This window comes from Cicer arietinum, chromosome 3 (assembly GCF_000331145.2).
Source record: "Cicer arietinum cultivar CDC Frontier isolate Library 1 chromosome 3, Cicar.CDCFrontier_v2.0, whole genome shotgun sequence".
Lineage (NCBI taxonomy): Eukaryota > Viridiplantae > Streptophyta > Magnoliopsida > Fabales > Fabaceae > Cicer > Cicer arietinum.
The window spans coordinates 57,814,376-57,835,425 of record NC_021162.2 but is presented as its reverse complement, the minus strand read 5'-3'; the positions used below and the strand labels follow the sequence as shown (position 1 = coordinate 57,835,425).

The 21,050-nt window shown below is 30.2% G+C and overlaps 3 protein-coding genes across 4 annotated transcripts in view; 1 reads left to right on the top strand and 2 right to left on the bottom strand.

The window, feature by feature from the left end:
- Nucleotides 1–2,739, top strand: part of LOC101492733 (AMP deaminase-like) — a 9,099-nt gene extending 6,360 nt beyond the window's left edge. The window contains exons 14-20 of the mRNA XM_012713628.3: nucleotides 116–169; nucleotides 250–360; nucleotides 435–608; nucleotides 722–802; nucleotides 1,628–1,726; nucleotides 2,040–2,165; nucleotides 2,292–2,739. Of these exons, the coding sequence (XP_012569082.1) occupies nucleotides 116–169; nucleotides 250–360; nucleotides 435–608; nucleotides 722–802; nucleotides 1,628–1,726; nucleotides 2,040–2,108 (588 nt within the window). The 3' untranslated portion in view covers nucleotides 2,109–2,165; nucleotides 2,292–2,739. The remainder of the gene's footprint in view (nucleotides 1–115; nucleotides 170–249; nucleotides 361–434; nucleotides 609–721; nucleotides 803–1,627; nucleotides 1,727–2,039; nucleotides 2,166–2,291) is intronic.
- A 1,444-nt stretch (nucleotides 2,740–4,183) lies between these two features.
- On the bottom strand, nucleotides 4,184–7,774 carry LOC101492400 (protein SCO1 homolog 1, mitochondrial). The gene is made up of 7 exons (XM_004492403.4): nucleotides 7,469–7,774; nucleotides 7,101–7,280; nucleotides 6,745–6,835; nucleotides 6,191–6,403; nucleotides 5,617–5,706; nucleotides 5,388–5,520; nucleotides 4,184–4,530 (listed from the first exon to the last, which is right to left on the bottom strand). Exons 1-7 carry the CDS (start codon nucleotides 7,613–7,615, stop codon nucleotides 4,422–4,424), a joined length of 963 nt encoding a protein of 320 aa, XP_004492460.1. The 5' UTR covers nucleotides 7,616–7,774; the 3' UTR covers nucleotides 4,184–4,421.
- A 7,367-nt stretch (nucleotides 7,775–15,141) lies between these two features.
- On the bottom strand, nucleotides 15,142–18,657 carry LOC101491520 (protein trichome birefringence-like 3). 2 transcript variants are annotated; one of them, XM_004492400.4, is made up of 6 exons: nucleotides 18,147–18,657; nucleotides 17,398–17,641; nucleotides 16,975–17,146; nucleotides 16,428–16,627; nucleotides 15,897–16,055; nucleotides 15,142–15,612 (listed from the first exon to the last, which is right to left on the bottom strand). In XM_004492400.4, the coding sequence occupies exons 1-6, from the start codon at nucleotides 18,325–18,327 to the stop codon at nucleotides 15,282–15,284; spliced, it is 1,287 nt and encodes a 428-aa protein (XP_004492457.1). In that variant the 5' UTR covers nucleotides 18,328–18,657; the 3' UTR covers nucleotides 15,142–15,281. The 2 variants fall into 2 exon arrangements, with proteins under 2 accessions (XP_004492457.1, XP_004492458.1); XM_004492401.4 differs by having other exon boundaries at nucleotides 17,398–17,638; nucleotides 18,147–18,656.
- Nucleotides 18,658–21,050: the final 2,393 nt, after the last annotated feature.

Genomic DNA, 21,050 nt, shown 5'->3' with positions numbered 1-21,050 from the left:
CATAGACTGTATTAAATATGTAAATCAAGATTTCTTTGCTTCTCTCCTCATTACATTTATCTGATTTTCATGAATTTGACACGCCAAAATTTGACCTAATGAAAATATTTCTCAGCTTCGTGAGTCGAAGGGAATGACAACTATTAAATTCCGTCCACATTCTGGAGAGGTATTGATTGGTGTTATTTTCTTTGTTTTAATGTTTGTTAATTTGTTTTATGGGTAATTGATGTATCATACTCTATTCAGGCTGGTGATATTGACCATCTTGCTGCAACCTTTCTTACGGCTCACAACATTGCACACGGAATTAATTTGAGAAAATCTCCTGTGCTTCAATATTTGTATTATCTAGCTCAGGTATGGTCCATGTTTCAACAGATTAAAAAATTGCAGTATTTGCAGTGATTAATTTTGTGGGTATTTATTATCAGATTGGGCTGGCAATGTCTCCCCTCAGCAATAACTCCCTATTCTTAGATTACCATAGGAATCCTTTTCCAATGTTCTTCTTGAGGGGTTTGAACGTATCACTTTCCACTGATGATCCACTCCAAATTCACTTAACAAAGGAACCATTGGTTGAAGAATATAGCATAGCTGCTGCTGTAAGTAACAAGATCTCTCTCTCTCTCTCTCTCTCTCTCTCTCTCTCTCTTTCTCTCTCTATGTGGCATACAAACAGACAATATTGACTGTCAGGACACTTCTTCCTCTGTAGGTATGGAAATTGAGCTCATGCGATCTATGTGAGATTGCCCGAAATTCAGTTTATCAGTCAGGTTTCTCACATGCCTTAAAGGTAAACTTATCTTGACTTTCTTTCCTTCTGTAAAGAAAATTCTCTACCCCTAAGGCATAACTATTTTTTCCCTCTGAAGACCTCCAAAAAACTGCTGGGCGAAGTGGGTTTGGCAGTGTGGTGTTTATATTTTCAAGAATCTAATCTTTGGTGGCAGTAAATTGTCTACTGCCCATACAATGTCTGGGATCTTTCAAAATTAAATTTGAAATTTGGTGTTATTCAGACATAATAGCTGTTTCATCAATGCAGAACCTATCCTTGAACTAGTAGAAGTGAGGCATGGAACTTTCTGTATAAATGTTAACTTATGGTAATTGTAATATTTCATCAAATGATGTCTGGGGTGACAACCCAAGTATGAATGACATGAGTACAACTTAAGGGAAAAAAAAATGCCACATGTTAGTGAGAGCTGTAATATTTCATGGCATGATCATGGTGCACTGTTGTCCTTTCAAATTCAGTATTATTTTTTTTGAGATTTAGAATCATGTATGTTTGACACAAATAAAAAGAAAATTTTGCTCTACCCTGTTTGTATTGAGGATCATGCATAACTGTGAAGTACTTGCCTACAATTTAAAATTTTGTTATGATGATGAAACTGAAAATATTAAGGGCTGATTGTGAACCGGGTAATTACTAGACCCGGTGATTGTGAACCGGGTAATTACTAGACCTAGAATCACGTTTATGCTTCAGTTATAGTGTGAGATAATATATATACTGATGTAATGGTATATAGTTAAATGCAATTTTATTATTATAAAGTATGTGTGTAAATCTGTCGTGTACTCAACTGATTACTTTTTCTTGTGTTAGTCACATTGGATTGGCAAGGAGTATTATAAGAGAGGGCCAGATGGAAATGACATTCACAAAACAAATGTTCCTCACATCCGGTTGGAATTCCGAGACACGGTATGGGATCAGTTCATGGTTAAATTACCTTATGTAAATTGTTCACTGTTCCAAAGTTGAATTTGATTCCAATTATTTATACTGGATTATTTTCATGTTTAGTTGAAATAAGCTATGTAAACAAGTTGGGATTATTTTCGTTTTTTGACATTTTTTTTCATTGTTTTGTGATAGCTTGAAGGTTCACAATCTTTTCAGTTATTTAAAACTTTAAAACTTCAACAAGCACGACTATCCAGAATTACAAATGCATTGTAACTGTTTAGTTTACTCAAATACCATACTTTCCTTACTTTGATTGCTATGCTTGCAGATTTGGAGAAATGAGATGCGACAGGTTTATTTGGGCAGACCCAACATTCCTGAAGTAATAGACAACTAATATAATATGTCAGTGACATGTACTTCATCCACACTTGAAAAATCAAGCTGTTAACAGGTTATATCTCATTGGCTTTTATTCTTCCCGTATGAGTGTCTGCTTGTGGTTTAAGACTTTAAGTGTGTGCCGGCATTTGTCTTTTTCTCACTTTCTCCATAGATGATTAAACTTGTTCCCTTGTAGGTTGAAAATGAGTTCCACACACCACTAACCCTGACGTTAAATCATCTACATTCCACATGATCAATCACTCGGCTTCAGCAAGACTTGTACAACTACAAATCAAATGGTCCTGAGCAAGTGTTTTCTTATATTGATTTGGTTGAGTGTTGAAATTATTAGGGCAGCAATAATTGGGTGGCTGCATAGACCAATGGATACTTGTTGCACTTGAAATTATATAGTAGTAGTAGCAATATTAATTTATTATAACCTTCGAACTGAGAAATTAGCTTTCTCAAAATTTTGATCCCCATTATTTGTCTGTAAGGTGCTCTATCATTGGAAGATGAAGAGTCTCAGTTTTGGCATGCATGTTAACGATAGTGAAAGTGAGAGGTATGATGAAATTGAACGATAATTTAACAATTGAGTTGAGTAACATTTATGTTATATTTTTATGGTTCAGTTATTTCGTATTTTCCTCTGTAGTTGTGTTGTATCCCATTGCTATTATAAAAAAAAAAGTGGCCTAAAAAGTTTGGTTACTGTCATTTAATTACTTTTAACTCATTTGATGTTTTCTTTTCTTTATATATCCTTATTTTACTGATAAATATTTATTGTCGGTAGTTAGTGACAATTTAGTAAAGTTGAATTATGGTTTACATAAAATTTAGAAAATTAACTGTACTTAACTAATTTTTTTTATTAACTGTGAAATTAGTTATTTTTACTATTATAAGTGATTGAAGACAATACTATTAGATTTTAACGGTGTTTGTGGTGCAGTTTGAATCAGTTTTGAGGAAAAATATCAATCTGATTTAAAAATTTAATCCTTATGGTTTGGTATGGATGATAATTTAAAAGAAATTTATTTTGATGCAATTTAAATTAATGTGATTTCAATTAGATCAGTTTTTGATTGATCTAAAGTACAATTAGTAAAATATTATTTTTATACTAAGTAATAAGTTTGAAGAAAAATATTATCTATAATATACTAAAAATAAAAAATTTATATTATGGAATAATATTTATGAATTATATAAAATGGTAATAAAAATATATCAAATTAACAAGTATTATTAAAAAATAGTTAAATCTAACAAATAATAGTTTAATACAACATCTGATATGAATAAATAAATAAATGTATATTAAAATTTATAAGTGCAGTTTCGTTCGATTTTTAAAAATAAATTATAAATTTGATATGAGGGATTTTTACAAAATAAAGTTCAAACACTTTTTAGTGCTGTTTTTGATTAGTTTGCGTTTTTTTTTTTTTTTTGGATTAGTTTGGATGTCAACACTCCCAGTACATTTTAACTTATCAGTTTGCTTTATTTATGATTTGTAATTAGCTTGTTTAGTTTATTCAAGCGCATGAACATTCATTTGTTTTTAAATTATAACAAAATTGATTTTCATAATATTTATGTTATAACAAATTTACCTTATATTTAAGAATGATATTTTGAAAATTGTTTTTTTATGACAGCAAAGTAAGTTTTCTTTTAATAAATGAGAAATATGTAAGAGTTGAAGTCATACTTACAAAGACGTGTGTTTAAATTTCACTTCCAATGTTGACTTTGTTGGTAGGTAATATAATATGTGAATATTTCTTATTTCTTAAGTCTGTAAATATTCTGAGATTTGAAGCTAGCTTTGAATTTAGAGTTCCATTCACCAACTCCGTTTTTGGGATCAACTCCGTTTTACACTAGAAATTATTTTACTTAGATAATGTTTACTGGTGCAGATTGTCTTAAATCAGCAATGGTCCAACGGTGAATGACACATTAATTTCAAATATAGGCTCTTCTCTACAGAAAGATTGTATTTCAATGTTTGATCAATTGAATAAAACTATAGTATTGCTAAATACTACATTTCAACATATCAGATAAGATTAAATCAAATGTTTAATGAACCTGGTAATTTAAATATCCTTGTATCTATAAAATTCCCCTACTTTTTTATTTCAAGTAGAATAACCATTGAAACAAAATCACCTAAAAAGGAACTAGCCTTCTAAGTATATTTAGACTTGGTTGTGTAGTTTTCTACCATAAAAGCCCAAACTCATTGAATTTTCTTTCAAACGAGGAAGAAAAGGTGCTGACAATAGCATAGGCGTGCATGTTACTTCTTATACTGCTTTATCTCCTTGATTACTCCATCAGCAAGTGAATCAACATCATTATTCTTGCCAAAAAACTTTACAAATCCCATGTCAGGTGCCATCAAGTATCTGCAAAGGATTAACATGTTATTAGAATTGTGTTTGTTATTCAACAACAATCATCGTATGTGAGAGCTATATAATCCAGAAAATGCAATATCACATAGAATTTTACATGTGCAGAGACAGGTATAACCAGAAAGAGAATCAGTTGATAGGGTTAATCATGAAATGAAATTATCTTGCGAATTTTGAATTGAAATTAACTAGAACTATTCGAATCTTATATCTGCTCTAATCGATTGATGTTTATGAGAAATTCTACATAGCCGTAGACTTCCAAGTTATGAATAAGACAAATACACATTTTTATGCATGTATTATGTTTTCTGTCTTAAGTTCTTTAACCCTTTGGTTCCCTCGGGAAAGGGCCCCTAGTAATCTGAAATTGGGCCAGGAAATAAATCTAAGGATTATTTCAGTCAGAGTTCGAACTTACATTCTTCCGAACGATTCTTCCATTTAGTTCGAACTTAGATTCTTCCATGGAAATATTTTGAATATGAAGTATTTCAAATTTCATTTTGTCAGTAATCAAGATTCCAAATTGATAGACAGAAGCTAGCATGCAGCACCATGAGCAATTGCCAATGTGAAACCAAACGGGTTTAGCTCCTCTAAGTGAGGAGTTTATTTTGGTTTTAGAGGAAAAAGTGAGGAATCATATCCACTGATTACAAAATCAATGGCTGAAATTCAATCGACTTTGTAGTTTGTTATTCAAGTGGATGCATATGATCATAATCTCAACAATTGATTTTTCAGTCAATGCATACACTGACAATTTTTTTTCCTCTCAAAATTGGGAGATTCACTTTAGAGGAGGCAAATAATATATTATATATGTAGGAATAAAAATGACATACATGACTATGGAGTGATCAACAAGATAATCCGAGTCTTCCTCTGTTGTCTTCATATAATAAACACGATATGCACGTGCAACATTTTTTATCTCATCTGAGCTACCGGTTAATCCAATCAACTTTGGATGAAACTCTGAAAAACACAAATTAACACAATGACCTTAGAATTCAGCAACCGATACCTAACAGAAAAGATAAAAGTGTTATTCATGAAGTATGACGGAAGCACCTTTGACATATTCAGCCACTTGTTCAACAGTATCCCTCTCAGGATCCACAGAGATAAAAACTGGCACAGTTTCAATTCCACCTTTCTCCTCTGTAAGGAACCAAAATAAACACGGATATGATTACCATTTGTACAATATTACTAGATCACAATATCATACATTAAGATGTAAGACACTGTAATGTGCTTTCTCATGTGGTCCTTAAGTACAACTCATGCAAGAAACAAAGCTCAAAATTAGCTCTCATCGCTCTCAAGACAAACAACAATGCTGACTATATACGCCCTTCCATGTTAGCATGTATGTGTTGGCATAGTTGTCACAAACTTGGAAGACAAGAAAAAGTCATCCACAAATTAAACCAATTTGCTAATGAAGCACTTGAAACTTCATGTTCATCATTATTTCCATTGAACCTCAACCTTCTTGTACCTCATGAATTTAACTATTTCTGAGATCATGTTATTTTAACTACACGAGTTCATTATCTAATGTAATAATGAGACTTACAGCATATATTGTTCTATGAAACTCAGTTTGCCATATAGCAGCATGTCACCAACAAAAACTTACTTATTTTATCAACTGCAGCTGCTAACTTCACTAGTTCTTCAGGACATATATCTGGGCAGTGAGTAAATCCAAAATACAACAATGTCCATTTTCCCATGAAATCCTTTTCAGTTACACGTTTCCCATGATGGTTGGTAAGCTCAAATGGACCTCCAATTGCAGCTTTTCCTGCAGAAGGTCCCTGCTTAACTGACACTGATGCACTTTGTATTTCTACAGCAATAAAAAGTTGAATCAGTAAATGAAGAAAATGTCCATGATATTTTAGAATCAGATTCAAATGCAACAGGAAATGGAGCAACTTCATCTAATTTGTTATCATGTTACTACTAAGAGAGAAATACGTGGCATATTATATCGTGCGCACAAACTTCACCCTCAAACTAGATTTGACCCTGCTAAGGTTCTATAAAATCAACCAAGTACACACGCAATAACAATTCAGTCAACAAATAGAATCCAAAAGACATGCAATTAACAGAGAGATACCATCCTCTGATGATCTCCACATGCATATTCACAAAATACTCAACTAACTCACCATAGTAATCTACCTTCAATATGTCGTTTCTTTTGCTTATCATAGTAAAATACCAATCCAGCTCCAGTTAAAACCAGAAAAACTAAGCTCAACCATGAAACCGGCTGCAACACACAACCCCAAAAAAAAGCAATAATCAGCTTATTTTAAATACGTTAATTACATTTTTAGTCACAATAATTATCTTGAATTTTGTTTTTAGTCACAATAAGTATCACTAGAAACACCAGTTATGTAATTTGTAATGCAAATTTCGTAGGAATTAAAAGCGTATTTAACTAAGTATAATTCAGTCTCATAAAAGTCATATTAACATAAATTTGTTCAAGGAAAAAGAACTACATTGCTACAATAAGTTTAGATACACACCGATCCACGAACAGATTTCCCAGCATCACTTTTCTGTTCCTGTTCTCCTCCAGATTTTTTTCCTTGACCAGAATCATCTTTTGATGAGTTATCCAATACTTTTTTTTCTTGATTAGAAGTACTAGATAGAAGCCTCTGATACAGCATCAACGACCCAATACCATAACCTTGATTCCCAACCTAAAATTAGAACATAAAGTAACACCCAATTAAAATTAGAACAAACCCAATTGAAAAGAAAGAAGAAAACAAAGGAATTAGACTCAAAGGAGTGAACTTTATAATCAAATTGCAGCTAAAAAGAGAAAGAAAAAAAATAGATTTTTATTGTTGGGTTATTGATATTGAGAGAAGAGAAGTGAACAAACCTGGTGAGGGTGATGTGATGAAAGGTGGTGAGCGAATGATGGTGAAAGAAGAGAGGAGGTGGGTGTGGAATGGCGAAGAAGATGAGAGAAGAGAAAGCGAGAAGCGTAACGAAAATGGTTGGTCTTGGTGGATATGAGGGACGCCATTTATGATTGTGTTGCAAAACCTTATCTCTGAACAAAAGTACAAGTACGAGGGTTTTGTAATTGTAATTTGAAGACGTCAAGGTTTAAAGCTCCATCACGGCTTCAACTTGATGCCCCAATTAGGGGTACAAAACTTGATCTGTCCTGCGAATTCGTCACTCTTGGCCCGTAAGTATAAGATCAGTCTTATTCAATTTAAAAAAAAAAAAAAACACAAAAATAGATCCAATTCGGATTAGCCGTCAATTTACTTTTTAAGACAAATAATTATTTATAAGTTGCAAAATAATATTATGAGTTGCTCAACTAACTCACCGTAGTAATCTACCTTAAATGAACTGACAAATGATAATCATGTGATTTATTATTAATTTTTTTAGATTTAATTTTTTTTTTCTAAACAAAAGTTTAAGTATTACTATTTGGTGTCTCGTCTTTATTTTATCTCGTCATTAATAAACTCACAATTCATCTGATTTGATGGAGTTAATGTTTAGTCTAATCAAATATTAAGATTTACTAATAGACACATCACACTCAACCTAATGTCATTTGTACATACCTACTCCCAACAACTCATAATTCAATATATATAGTATTTAAAAAAAATTAAACAAGTTAAGTTCGAGGACTTAGGATTAGGGGAGCCCTCAGAGCTCAACGTTGAGAGGTACTTATCGATCATTCGCAAAGTAAGGCCTCACATTGGCCCTCAAGGTTCAAATAACAGAGGTACTCAAGACTCAAAAAGAGTGACAAAAATACTTGTAGGTCGATTCAACTGACTAAGATTGGTTGGCTTTAATTCTTTTCAATATACTAATATATAAACACTAAATATATTTACTAATTTGTTTAAAAGTTTAATTTATATGTAGTGTCGATTAATCACAATTTCTTACCACTTTTTATATTGTGAGTATATAATAATTAAACTATTTGTTGAAGTAATTATATAAAAATTAAATATTTTTAATGATGCAGTGGTCGTAATTAATTAACGATGTAATCATTTTTTACACAATTTTGTATATAAATTAAACCTATTTTTTGTCACGAAGATGCTTAATCTCGCAAGCACATACATTACAAATTCCTCGCAGATATTTTTGAGTGGTCGTCAAACTTCACCCATGCTTTCCATGAAAAATAGAAATTTAAGCGGTGGCAAATGTAATTGCAAGTTCAATTCTTGTTAATATTATTAGAGGGTAGCAAATGTAAATTAATGCTAATTAAAAGTTTTTCCTACCCTAACCTGAGACATAATCACTTCATCCTAAAATTTATTAATCAAAAAAGCAAAAAGTGAAAAGACAAAATAATTATTCCACTCATATATATAAGTTTTTTTAAAATTTATATATATATATATATATATATATATAAATACTTAAGATTAATTATGAATACATACTTTTTAAGTGGTTGATGCAGTAAGATATAAGTTTTTTAATTATTTTGACAAACATGCATCTAAAGAATATCGTTAAATAATTTTTGAAGTTTGTTTGGTGCTCTAGGATTTAAAATGCTTTGCGATCACATTTACGATGAAAGCTTACTTGGATACTCTCATAAAATAAAGAAGCTTACTTGGATACCATAATGCTTTTCAATATTGTATAATTATATTCGTTTACAACAATATTAAACATTTTTAAACACCTTTAAGAGACAATTGATATTTTTTTAGACAACAGAGACAATATATTGATTTATTTATATGATGAATGACCCTCAGTCTATATCAAACAGACTAGTTATACACATGCAAGCTAATTTATCTAATCCACCCATGGCTCGATTTCAAATAAGATTTATTATCTTGTGGAGGCTCAACACTTCCATCATGACATTCAACAAAAAATGTTGCTTCTTATTCAAATTATGCTAAACACAGTCGTCATTTATGAATTTATAACATATTTGGAAATATATCCAATCTATCAAACGGTTATTAAATATTTTCCCCTACATGCAAAGCACATTTGAAGTAGTGATACAACAACTCACTGTAAACTAAACAGTATGTCTTGTTGAATAATTTCCCCTTCATTGTTACTAATGGCCTCTACAGAACAATGTCATCGATATTCAATAATTTTGTTCAAGTCAAAATTCAATAGACTTGTTTCTAAAGTTAATAACCACACCTACTTGAGGATTTAAATGACACCAAGTGCAAATTTTTAAACGAGTAGGGGTCTTTTTAGTAAAAACTGCCACATCAAACAACAAACACTTTTATTCTTGTACATTTCAGGATCACTAGCCAAAACAACACACCATAAAATTATTTATAATAGTCTCACTCGATTCACATAGGATTCCCAGACATGGAAATCGCAGATCGCAGTTCACCATCTTATCACATTCAACACTTTATCACATCATATATCATATTATTATTTCTTGAAAACATGTTCCACAATGATAAGATGGCGGAATATAATTAAACATCCACGTAAAGCTTAGCATGACATCGTTAATAACTCTAAAATATAACTTTAAATTTCTCTATCAATGTGTACTCAGCCTTCAATAGTTTCAAATAGAAACAGACTGATAATCAGTAGCACAATATCATAAACTATAATTAGTATCCTAATCTTGCTTTTGGTTCAGCAAACAAACTGGAAGAAGCCATGAAATCATGAGACACAAACCAAAATCAACAACAAAAATAAATTTACAGTCTCCATTAGCATTTTGGGATAGAGAATCAGGCTTTATTATCCTTCAGCAAAAGCAGCAAAAAATGACAGAATCACTGGTTCTTGAAAGACTGGAAGAGCAAAAGAAAAAATTAAGAAGATGAACAACATATCATCAATAGCTTTGATTTAATGTTATCATTCACTGTATTACCTCCATTTTTTTGGGGAGGTCCTTGATCTGCTCAGCAAGCTCTTGCCGCTTCTGAATAGCTGCCAGAATAACACAAGGATCAAATTGATTTTTGTTCATATGTTCAATAAAAGGCAATCATATTGCTAGTTCTACTAATACCTTTTTTTGAAATATCTTCAATATTCTTCGATGTCCTCACTGCAAACCTCTGAAATGCAGGGCTGCAAAACCACAATGAATCATTACCATGAGAAACAATGGTAAAAAAGCAAACAAGGACTATGAAATACACACATAAAATAAATTTATTTTAAATGTACTTAAAAAACTCAAAAGCAGGAGAATCTGGCCCCCGAGCATCTTAATAGTGTCGCTTGTCAAAATTCTTTCCTACCTGAACTTGCATGATTCTGTGTATGTTTGGATAAGTATATATCTAACATGATTCTAAATTAATTGATTTCGTAAATTTTGATTTGTTTAAATTGAATTTGAAGCAAAGAGGTTTATGTTTGAATGTTTTTACACTACAATCAAATTTGAAATAATACTTCATTAATATTTTTTTACCAAAATGCAAAAGCTACTTTTTCCATTTCAAGTCAAACCGAAGATTGGAGGCAAACTTAATTTAGACCTATTACATCCAAACATGATATTTGTTTAACAAAGTCATGTTTGTCCCATGTAAAAGCATGTTTGGGAAACTGAAACACTCCCTCTGTGTGTTATGAAAACTGGAAAAAGGTCATCACAGCAGAAAAAACAGTCTGCTGTATTTGTGCAGAATTGCATCCTCTTGAAACAAGTCTAAGAGAATGAGTAAAACCAGCAAGAAGCCCCAGATATTTTGTGAGATCAAATTTATCCTGAAGCTTTAATTCTTTTTAAAATATCTTTTATCCCCACATTTTCATTTTATCAAGGAACCTATTATTTTATTTCCCCTAAAGGAATAAAGATCACCCTGAATGGTGAGGGTTGGACACAAAGAACATTCCTAATATACATAAAAGCTAAATTAATTATTTTTACCCATTCATTGGATACCTTAATTAGTCATTAAGGGATTGATCAAATGGAGGATAGTTCACTAGTTAAAGATAGAGGGAGACAAAAAGAAACTCTAACTCTATAAGACAATCCATTAAGAAACTATAACATACAAAATTACTGTATTGTTTGATCCATAAAGCTTACCCACACAGTGGGATAGTGGGATAAGGCTAAGTTGTTGCTATCATAAGAGTTTAGAGCCTAAACTACTTAATTTGGTCTTTAAAAAACAGAGAAAAATGGATAGAACTGATTTACTGTCTATGCTCTTCCGGATTCAAGTTTATGCTTATTAAGAATCAAATGTTTCATAATTCTTTGTCACAGGATTGTTTGCAGGGATCACTGTAAAAGAATGTCTAAATTGTTTAATCTTAATGGTTTACAGCATAAGAACGATGTGAGTATTCGCCATGCCCTTTCTGAATCTGCAATCTGCTGGCAGCACCAATCACATTCATTGTTTTGCTCCCATCTTCTCCGTTCTTCTTTCTTCCTCAGTTGCCCACAATATGTTATTCAACTTCTTTTTGGCTGCCCATTTTTTGTTTTGTCATTAGTATTTTTCGGTGTTCTGACTTCTTGATTTTGAATGTTTAATTAGTTTAAGCCTTCAAAGCTAAAACTTATTTCTTTCGTTGACTTTTGTTGCTATTAACTAGTCCATTTATCTCAAGACCTATTAACTTGTTATTATTAATTATGACTATCTCTTTAATTGTGAGAAATATATAACATATAATCATATAAATTAAATTCCAATATAATGGCCATCCAACTAAGTTTTGCAGTTGAATGCAACCACTACCTAAGGTTGCTACTAACTATGACAACACAGGGAAAAATGAACAGAGCGTCCAACAGAGGGGAGAGTCAAAAGCCAGAACACGGCAGATCAAGGGACATGTGTTAACAGAAAGTGAGAGAGCATATCAGCAGAGGATGTCAGCCAGTGGAGGGTGTGCTGAAAAACATGGCAAGAAGCAAGACTGCAAGAAGTGGTTGGGGGTGGATTCATTTAGAAGGGGATCAAAATAAAGGTGTTTATTTTCTCTGTGTCCAAGGTATGAGGAAGAAGGGTAGGGTTTCAAACCTTATCCGATTGCCAAAATAATGAAATCAAGAAACTAAACAAGAAAAAAGGGTTGAAGAATTCAGAAAATGGGGGCAAAAATATGAACTTTTAGCGGCCACAGGCTACGACATAATAATGCCAACATATAATTAACTATCCTGATGCTAAGTTCTTCTGTAATTAAAAAATGTTTTCAATTCTTCAAATTAATGTGAGAGATATGGATAACTTGAGATTTGCAACTTTTCGTTTTTCACATTTTTATTTGTCCTCCTATATGGTGCTCTAAATGCAAAAACACAAAAAACAAGTCAAAGAAACTAACACCAAACCAAATCATACAAACACGTGATTCTATAGAGGTCTCAAAAAATCAGCAAAAGGCAAGCAAAACTAACATTATAAAAGAGCAAACCTCTCAAACTCCAGAAACATCTAAGAAATTTGAGGCTCTCAATCTCTCCTCTACCCCTCTCCCTCTTCACGGGAAGAATCAAAGAAGGAACCTTACAACCTCAAAGATCACATGCATAAATAAAAAAACTAAAATTTCGAAAATAAAAAAGCACCTGTTGGCAAGACCATTGACAACCACTTCATTCACAAAATAAGAAATAACTCTGTGCATAAAATTCCCACCAGCCATGTTTTAACCTTATCTTCAAACTGCAAAAGATTCAAACACAACAAAATAAATAAAGAAAAACCCTTAAACGTTCAACCCCAAAAATTGAGACTTTTCAGCGAGGGAATTCGAACACTCTTTGTCTCGGGGGAGGGAATTCGAACAGGATGATAATAAAAACTAGGGTTTCATAAACAAAAATCGGATAAAAATATTAAAACAATGGATAGAAATCGCATACCTTGAGGGGATAATTAAGATTGGAATTGGGGATTGTGATGTGAGAGAAAATTGAAGTTGTTTCTAGAAATAAAAAACGTAAGCGCTGAGTTTCAGTTATATACATGAACATAAAACAACGACATGTAGGGGTCCACGGATTCGGGTAAATCCGGTTACCCGATCAACTCAATCAATTCAACCCAAATATTATGGATTTTTGCTTTGGCTCATTGGTTTTATTTTTATTTTTATTTTTTTTGTTACATTTTGGATTATTTGTTTAATCCGTATAAATTGTAATGCTGTGATTTACATAATTAGAGTTTCTTTAATTATGTTTTACTTTTTAATTTTTGAAAACTATTTTATAAATATATTTTAAAAATTGTTTTTAGAAAAAGAGTTTAAAAAAAATTTATTTGATAACTTCAATTTTTAAAACAATTTTTGATTAGATAGTTAAAAAAACTAAAAAATAAAAAGTAAAATAACATTTATCTATTTTGTTTTTTTAGTTTAAAAAAAAATATAATATTAAAAATAATTTAAAAAATAAATAAATTTTAAAATTTTAAAAATACTAAAATAAAACTTTTAAAATATCACACACACACAAGCACGCACACGCGCAAACACACACACATAAACAATCGGTTTTAGTCTCTACAAAGAGAGCTGATAAACCACCATGACACGTGGGTACATAAATACATACTGCATAATCTTTCATGATATAGTAAAAATTAAAATATTTTATGTTCTTAATTAATAAATTTATTTATTGATAATTTAATAATTAATGTTATTTTATAAAGAAAATATGAATAGAAATTAAAAGAGGAGTTTATGGGATGTTGAAAAACTCGTCATTTTTTTAATGTAGAAACCAAAACCGTTTCTGATTTTATAGGAACTAAATTCAAACAAAAAAATTTACAAAAAAAGAAAATAAATAAAAAATATTTATAGAGACTAAATACATATTTAAACCTACAATTAATTAAATGTTACAACTAAAAAAGTAATTTTTCTAAACAAAGCAAACGAGTAACTAAATTACATTCAAAAATAAAAAATGACACTCTTTAGGAATCGTTATTTTCCCCCTTCAAATATTACATATATCTTTTTGGAATATTGTTCTCAAAGGAGATTGTATTGAAATGTCATAAAAAGTGAGATATTATTTTATTGGCAAAATACATCATTTAGCCTTTTAAGTTACGGAAATATTAAGTTGATCTTTTAATTTTTTTTATTTATTAAATTAGTCTTTTATGTTTGTAAAAATTACAATGTTAAATTATTTTTAGTTTTAAACTCATTTCAATTATTTTTAGTTAGAGATTTTTAAAACTGAACTCTTATCATACTATATTAAATAACATAATAAATTTTCACGTGATTTCATGATATAGATAAAGAGAATTTTGACAGTGAAAAAATATAAATAACTAACTTGTTAAAAAAAAGAAATTATTTTTATACAATTTTAAATACTACATATTTTATCTATTTTATTCATGATATTTTTGTTAAATTTTTGTGCATTGCTTTTTGTTTGAAAAACAACTTGTGTTCACAAAGTCATGAGATTTGTGGGTCATCCTATCATTTGCAAGTGAGAGTCAACGTGACACTATTAATTTTGAAACTTGGTGGTTTTGTCTTCTGTAATCTCCATATAGATAGATATTGAAGACAAGATGTATGTATATTTATATCACACAAATGACATTGGTAGATTAATGTACACAAACAAAATAATGGACATCTTCATGTCACAAGAGAAAAATAAAAAAATATGATATGATTTTTGTGCAACATATATTTTGTTATAACATTGCCAAAAATATTTGATTCCATGTATCTGGAATTCCAGGCAAACACCAATGTATGCAATCTGCATTTTGTGGATTAGTCCTTTCTTCATCAGTTAACAATTTTCCTCCAGTTTCAGTGTAGACTGCAGAATGACCATCAATTCTATACTCTGATATTTGTGTTATGTTGATGAATGTCACTGGAACTTTCATTTTCTTTACAACTTTTGCTACCACACTCATTATGCGTTTATCTGAACCAGTTCCCCAATGCTTCTTTTTTCTCACTGGCTTTGTCTCATTGAAGCATTTCTCATCTTTCATGTTGCCCCAATCTTGACTTCTGATAAATTATTAACATTTTTTTTGAGTTGTTAGAATCTTGTGCATGTTTAGAATAGTGTTCAACTAATCTCTAGGTGTATTATAATAATAATAATAAAACAAACAAGGTTAGGTAATTTTATAGTCCCTATAGATATATTATTTTTGTTTTTTGTCCTAATAAAATAGAAATATCTGTTTTTGGTCCTTGTTTTTTTATTTTGTCTATGTAATGTTTGGTTTATGTTGAATTAGTCACTGTTAAATAAAAGTTGAACTTGAAAGTTTAGTGAAGAGAGAGACCTTGTGTGTGTAGGTGACATTGTTGTGAAGAAGACCCTTGTTTTGTTAGGATTGATAGTTGAGTCAACCCAATTAGCCCAAGTCTTCAAAGCTAGCTTGTAAGCAACTGGTGTGTCAAATTCTTCATACCCTTCTTGTCCATTAGCAAATGAACCCCATCTAAAATTTATAAACTTGATGTTAGAAACCATTTTCATGCCTTTGATTAAAGAGTATAAAGATCAATGGTGTAAGTGAGTGTTGAATATTGATCATGAACAGCAAAAGATGAATGACATGGATTACGCCATTGTTGTCAATGACAGATCGCATAAAATATCAGTTTGTTCAAATTCGCTACAGTGCTATAGCGCCACAACAACTGCTATTTAACAATACTTTGTATTACATAGCGTGTCGAGGAACAATAACGATATGTCTGAATTCCGCTATACTAGAGCGTTATAGCGCTGTTATAGCTGATATTTGTCAACAATGATTAGGCTGATTTAGTGATTGGTTTTAATGTAGATAGGTTCAAAGAAAGCTTACAATGATTTAATCCTAGAACCACTCATCCACCATACATAAGTATTGAAAACAAGAATATCCACTCCTGTCCAATTTTTGGCTCTTTCAGTAATAGTATCAACTTTTATAATCCTTTTCTTTGTATCTCCAATGATATTTATGTCAGTGTTGGACTCTACTAGATATGGGGCCCAATAGAATTCTATAGTAGCATTGTATTCCTGTGACAGCACATTTAAGTATTAGTACTATGTTTTATCTAAAATTCACTTATTCAGGTATTCTACTAACATGAACAGTTGTGACTTGTGAGATAATTTAAAAGAAGTTATCAAAACAGTTTATGACATATCTATAAACTATTTTTAACTTATTTTCATAACCTCTCTAGGATGACTTATGAGAACAACTTATAACTTATATAAAAATAGTTTAACTTTATTTTAACTTTTATTATCAAAATAGTTCATACATAAATATTTATATAATAAATATTTATACTACAAGTGTTAAATTGAGTTGTTTATCCGAACAGGACGATAATAGATTATTGAGTATGCATCAATACCTTGGCTTTGAAGACTGAATGACTAGTCCCTCTTTTCATAGATTTCTGCTGTTCAGGTATGACCCATTCTACCAAACAGACAAAAGATTCCCATTGATTTCTTTGCAGTGAATCCCCAACAAAAAGTAGCCTTTTCCCTTGAAGCTTTTTGAGGGCTAACTCTGGATTGAAACTACAAAAATGTATTCACTTTGGAATTACATCAACTAAACAAACATATAAAACAAAATTTTGATTCTATTTCGGTACACCAAAAAGTCTCCCGCATTGCTTAAAACTCAAGATTAAGAGTAGTTTATAAACACTCAAATTCGGTGAAGATTTACACAAAACTTAAAGCGGACAATACCTCAAAAAAGCAATGCAGTGGACTTGAGGTCAAAACAGAATCACAAATAACATTTTTGGAATGGTGGAACTTACCTTGGCAAGGTACAATCTTCTGGCTGCCACTCCCAATGGTGATAATCAGAATCTGTTCTACCATTCTTTATACAAGAAAATTGTCTATCTATATATGGACAACTTATGTCAGTGTAGATTGGCTTTATTGATTGATTAAACACCCATTTTCCATTTGCAACATTGCATTCCTCTGAGTCAAAATCAAACCTGTCATCAATCCATGTTGTATTTACAATCTCCTCATCAGCTTTCTTCTCACCTGCTGGGACCATCATCATATCAGAGACATCATTGCATTAGAATTTCATAATCAAGAAGACCCTATCCGGATAAACAGCTTAAATAAGCTCATAAAGTATAAGTGCTTATATATAAACTATTTTTTTAGCAAAATATAAAATAAAGTAAAACTGCTTTGATATAAACTATAAACTATTTTCGTAAGCTATCCAGGAGAACATACAAAAATTAGCTGAAAACAGCTTATTGACGTGTCATAAATTATTTCCATAAGCTACTCAAATACTCTCAAAGTTAAATTATTTTCATATAAAATATAAGTTGTTTTCATAAGGTATCATAAAAAGCTTAAAGAAATAAATTTAAAAAATTTATTGACATGTCATAAGTTGTTTTCACCGGTTCACTCAAGCAGTCTCACAAACATTTACGTAAGTAAATAAGATCAAATAAGTCAAACCAAACATGTCTCAAGTATATCATGCAAAGATGAGAATATAGCTGTGGCATCAGTGAAGTTGACTTACTAGTTTTTGGTTTAGTGGTCTTTCTAGGACAAGTTTTGAACTTGAATATAGAGTTTGAAGAAAGAAAACTGAGCCTCTCAGCATACAAAACAGCAATGAAGACAAGAACACAAATTGTGATGACAATGACAGAAAGAGGAAACTTTCCTCTATGAACCTTCATTATTCCTGAAAGGATCATGAGGAAGAGGATGAAAGAAGAAGCTTAATAGTGAGAAGAAAGAGAGTGAATTAATGCAAAGCACAACAGAATGATGAGGACATTGTAGAAAAAGTTTATAGGAAAGGTTTTATGCATTTTTTGAGTAGGAGTGAAGTTAAAGCATAGTAAGTTTTGGTCATGTCTAAAAAATTGTTAAAAAAGATAATGGAGGTTAAGAAATGAGTTGAAAGGGTTACATCTTGGGCTCCTCATACTTTTTTTTTAATGTAGAGAAAGCTATAATACATTTATCATGTGTGAAATATACTATTGAAAGAATTGTTAGGTTCTGATTTCTCTCTCTCTTCTTATGACATGTTGAATATTCCTTAGATATTTTCATATTCATATCATCTAGTATATGTTTGTCATAAATGATTATATGATTATATATTATATATAATTGTGTCTTACAATTGTACCACGTTTAATTGCCACTATTTGAGTTAGAGTATAATAAAATAATTCGTTTTGAAATATTGAATTTGCTTAAGTATTAAGAATGTAATCTTTTATAGTGTAATTATATGGATCCTTTAAAAAAATTAAGTGTAGAAATTCGTACTATTGGTGACATTATATCAATTCATTAAGGTGCTAGTGTAAATTATACTCCTACTAATTTTGAATTTTCTATTGTTTTTTATTCAAAAGGTGGAATTATGTACATAAGTTGATTTTTGTTCTACACAAAGATCTACCAAACAAAAATGTGAGGATCACGTTTGGGTGTTAAGCTTCTTTATTTAAAAATTGAGCCAAAATGCCCTTGTCTATGGCAAAAAATTATAAGTCCAACAATTTGTAATTTTTGCAAGATTGTTCCAATATTGAGTGAGACATGATAGCTTCTTATATGTAGGTTTTTCAATTTTCAACCTCTCCTTTCCTTTTTGATAGTAACTAGTATTAGTTGCATGGACAATTTAGACCCTATTTACTTTCGATAAATATTTTATATTTTTATTTTGATAAGAAATTTTTAAGTGAAATATTGTTATAAAAATAAGATGAAATAATAGATAATGATGATGTATTTCTAAAATATTAAAACACTTTTTAGATATTTTCATTGTTTTTAGAAATTTAGACAACTATTACTTTATAAAATTTATTATCTTATTATAACGAATAAAATTAATATAAAATTTAATAAATACAAATAGAAAATATTTTCGCACCTTAATTATTTTTTTTTTCATTCTTCCTATTGAATTTTTCATGTATGCCCATATGTCCTTTTGTGTTTTTTGAGAAATCCTTTAAAATATGTACCTTTTCATTTTTTGTCATTCAATTTCTTCAAATCTTTGCTAGCTAGATTTGGATGTGAATAGAAATTAGAAAAATGAAGTAGAAATTTCAACTCTTGTCAGTTTTCTGTTGGGTAGAAGTTGCTATTTATATTATGCTGTATAGTGTTAAATTAATTACTTAAGAAATTTATATGTATGCAAATAAGGAAGTAGAGGTTGTTTAAAAGGTACTTCAATTAAGCCATATAAAAATAGAGAAAATAGAATCATAGACAAAAAGGTGACTTAATTGAACTAATTTAATAAAACAAAATGAAAAGGGTAATTAAGAAAAGAACGTAGAAACAAAAAGTGACAATGAATTAAGTGAAGTTTTTTAAATAGAAATATATGGTTAAGGTTGAAATGTTGAATTGCGTATGAGACTGAAATTAGGTGAGATACACTGTTTTAGTGTACTTGAAACTTAGCATGAGAGAAAAACTTAGCTGAATTTAATTGTATTGGAATAGGATTTTGTTTCTATACATGATTTAGTGATTTGTCAAATAACAATTTTAGATGATTCTTTCACTTTTGAGGAATGAGGGAGAATTAGTTTAACATTTGAAAATGAAAATTAGTTGGCATATTCAAAATATTTCCATTAGTAACTTCAATATAAGATGACATAATATATAATGTAAATGTTTCTATAAGTTATACAAAAACACCACATAGAACCCAATAATACTTCTTAATAGTCTAGAATAAAAATCACAGTTAATCGAAAAAATGGATATTGAATGTTATAAATGAGATAATCTATATACTTAATATTTTAAAGTTTTTAGCAATGGTATGTTGTCCAATTTACTTATGTACTTATCATTAATTTAATGTGATTATCTTTGACCCTGATAGACAAACACTATTCAATTTCTTGTGCCAAACTCTGTTTTCAACAAGCTAAAATGCAATTAAAAAAAAATATTTTTGTTCCACATGCTGGTTATTTGCTTTCTAGCTCTTCAAAATAAATAAATAAAATCACCATTTTTTATCTTTGGTAACATTTATTAAATATGTATGTGGCAATGTCATTTAATTTTTATACACTATCAGAATAAAAAAAAATATATTTTTGACACATCAGAATTATTTATAAGTTTAATTTAATATATAGTTATAGTAGAAATTCAACATATCTAATGATATAATTTTTGTGATTATTCAACAGTATAAAAACTTAATAATATATAAATTAATCTATAAATTATTGAGACAAAAAATAAAACTTTTTTTTTAGCTTGTTAATTTGTTTACTTGGAGAGATTTTTGGTTGCAAAGATCGATTAAACTGGGAACCTTCTTTTTAGTATCCCAACACATCTCGTAACATTTATGAGAATGTTAAAAAATAATATTTATCTACTCTAAGTTAAAGGTTGGAACCAAAAACATATT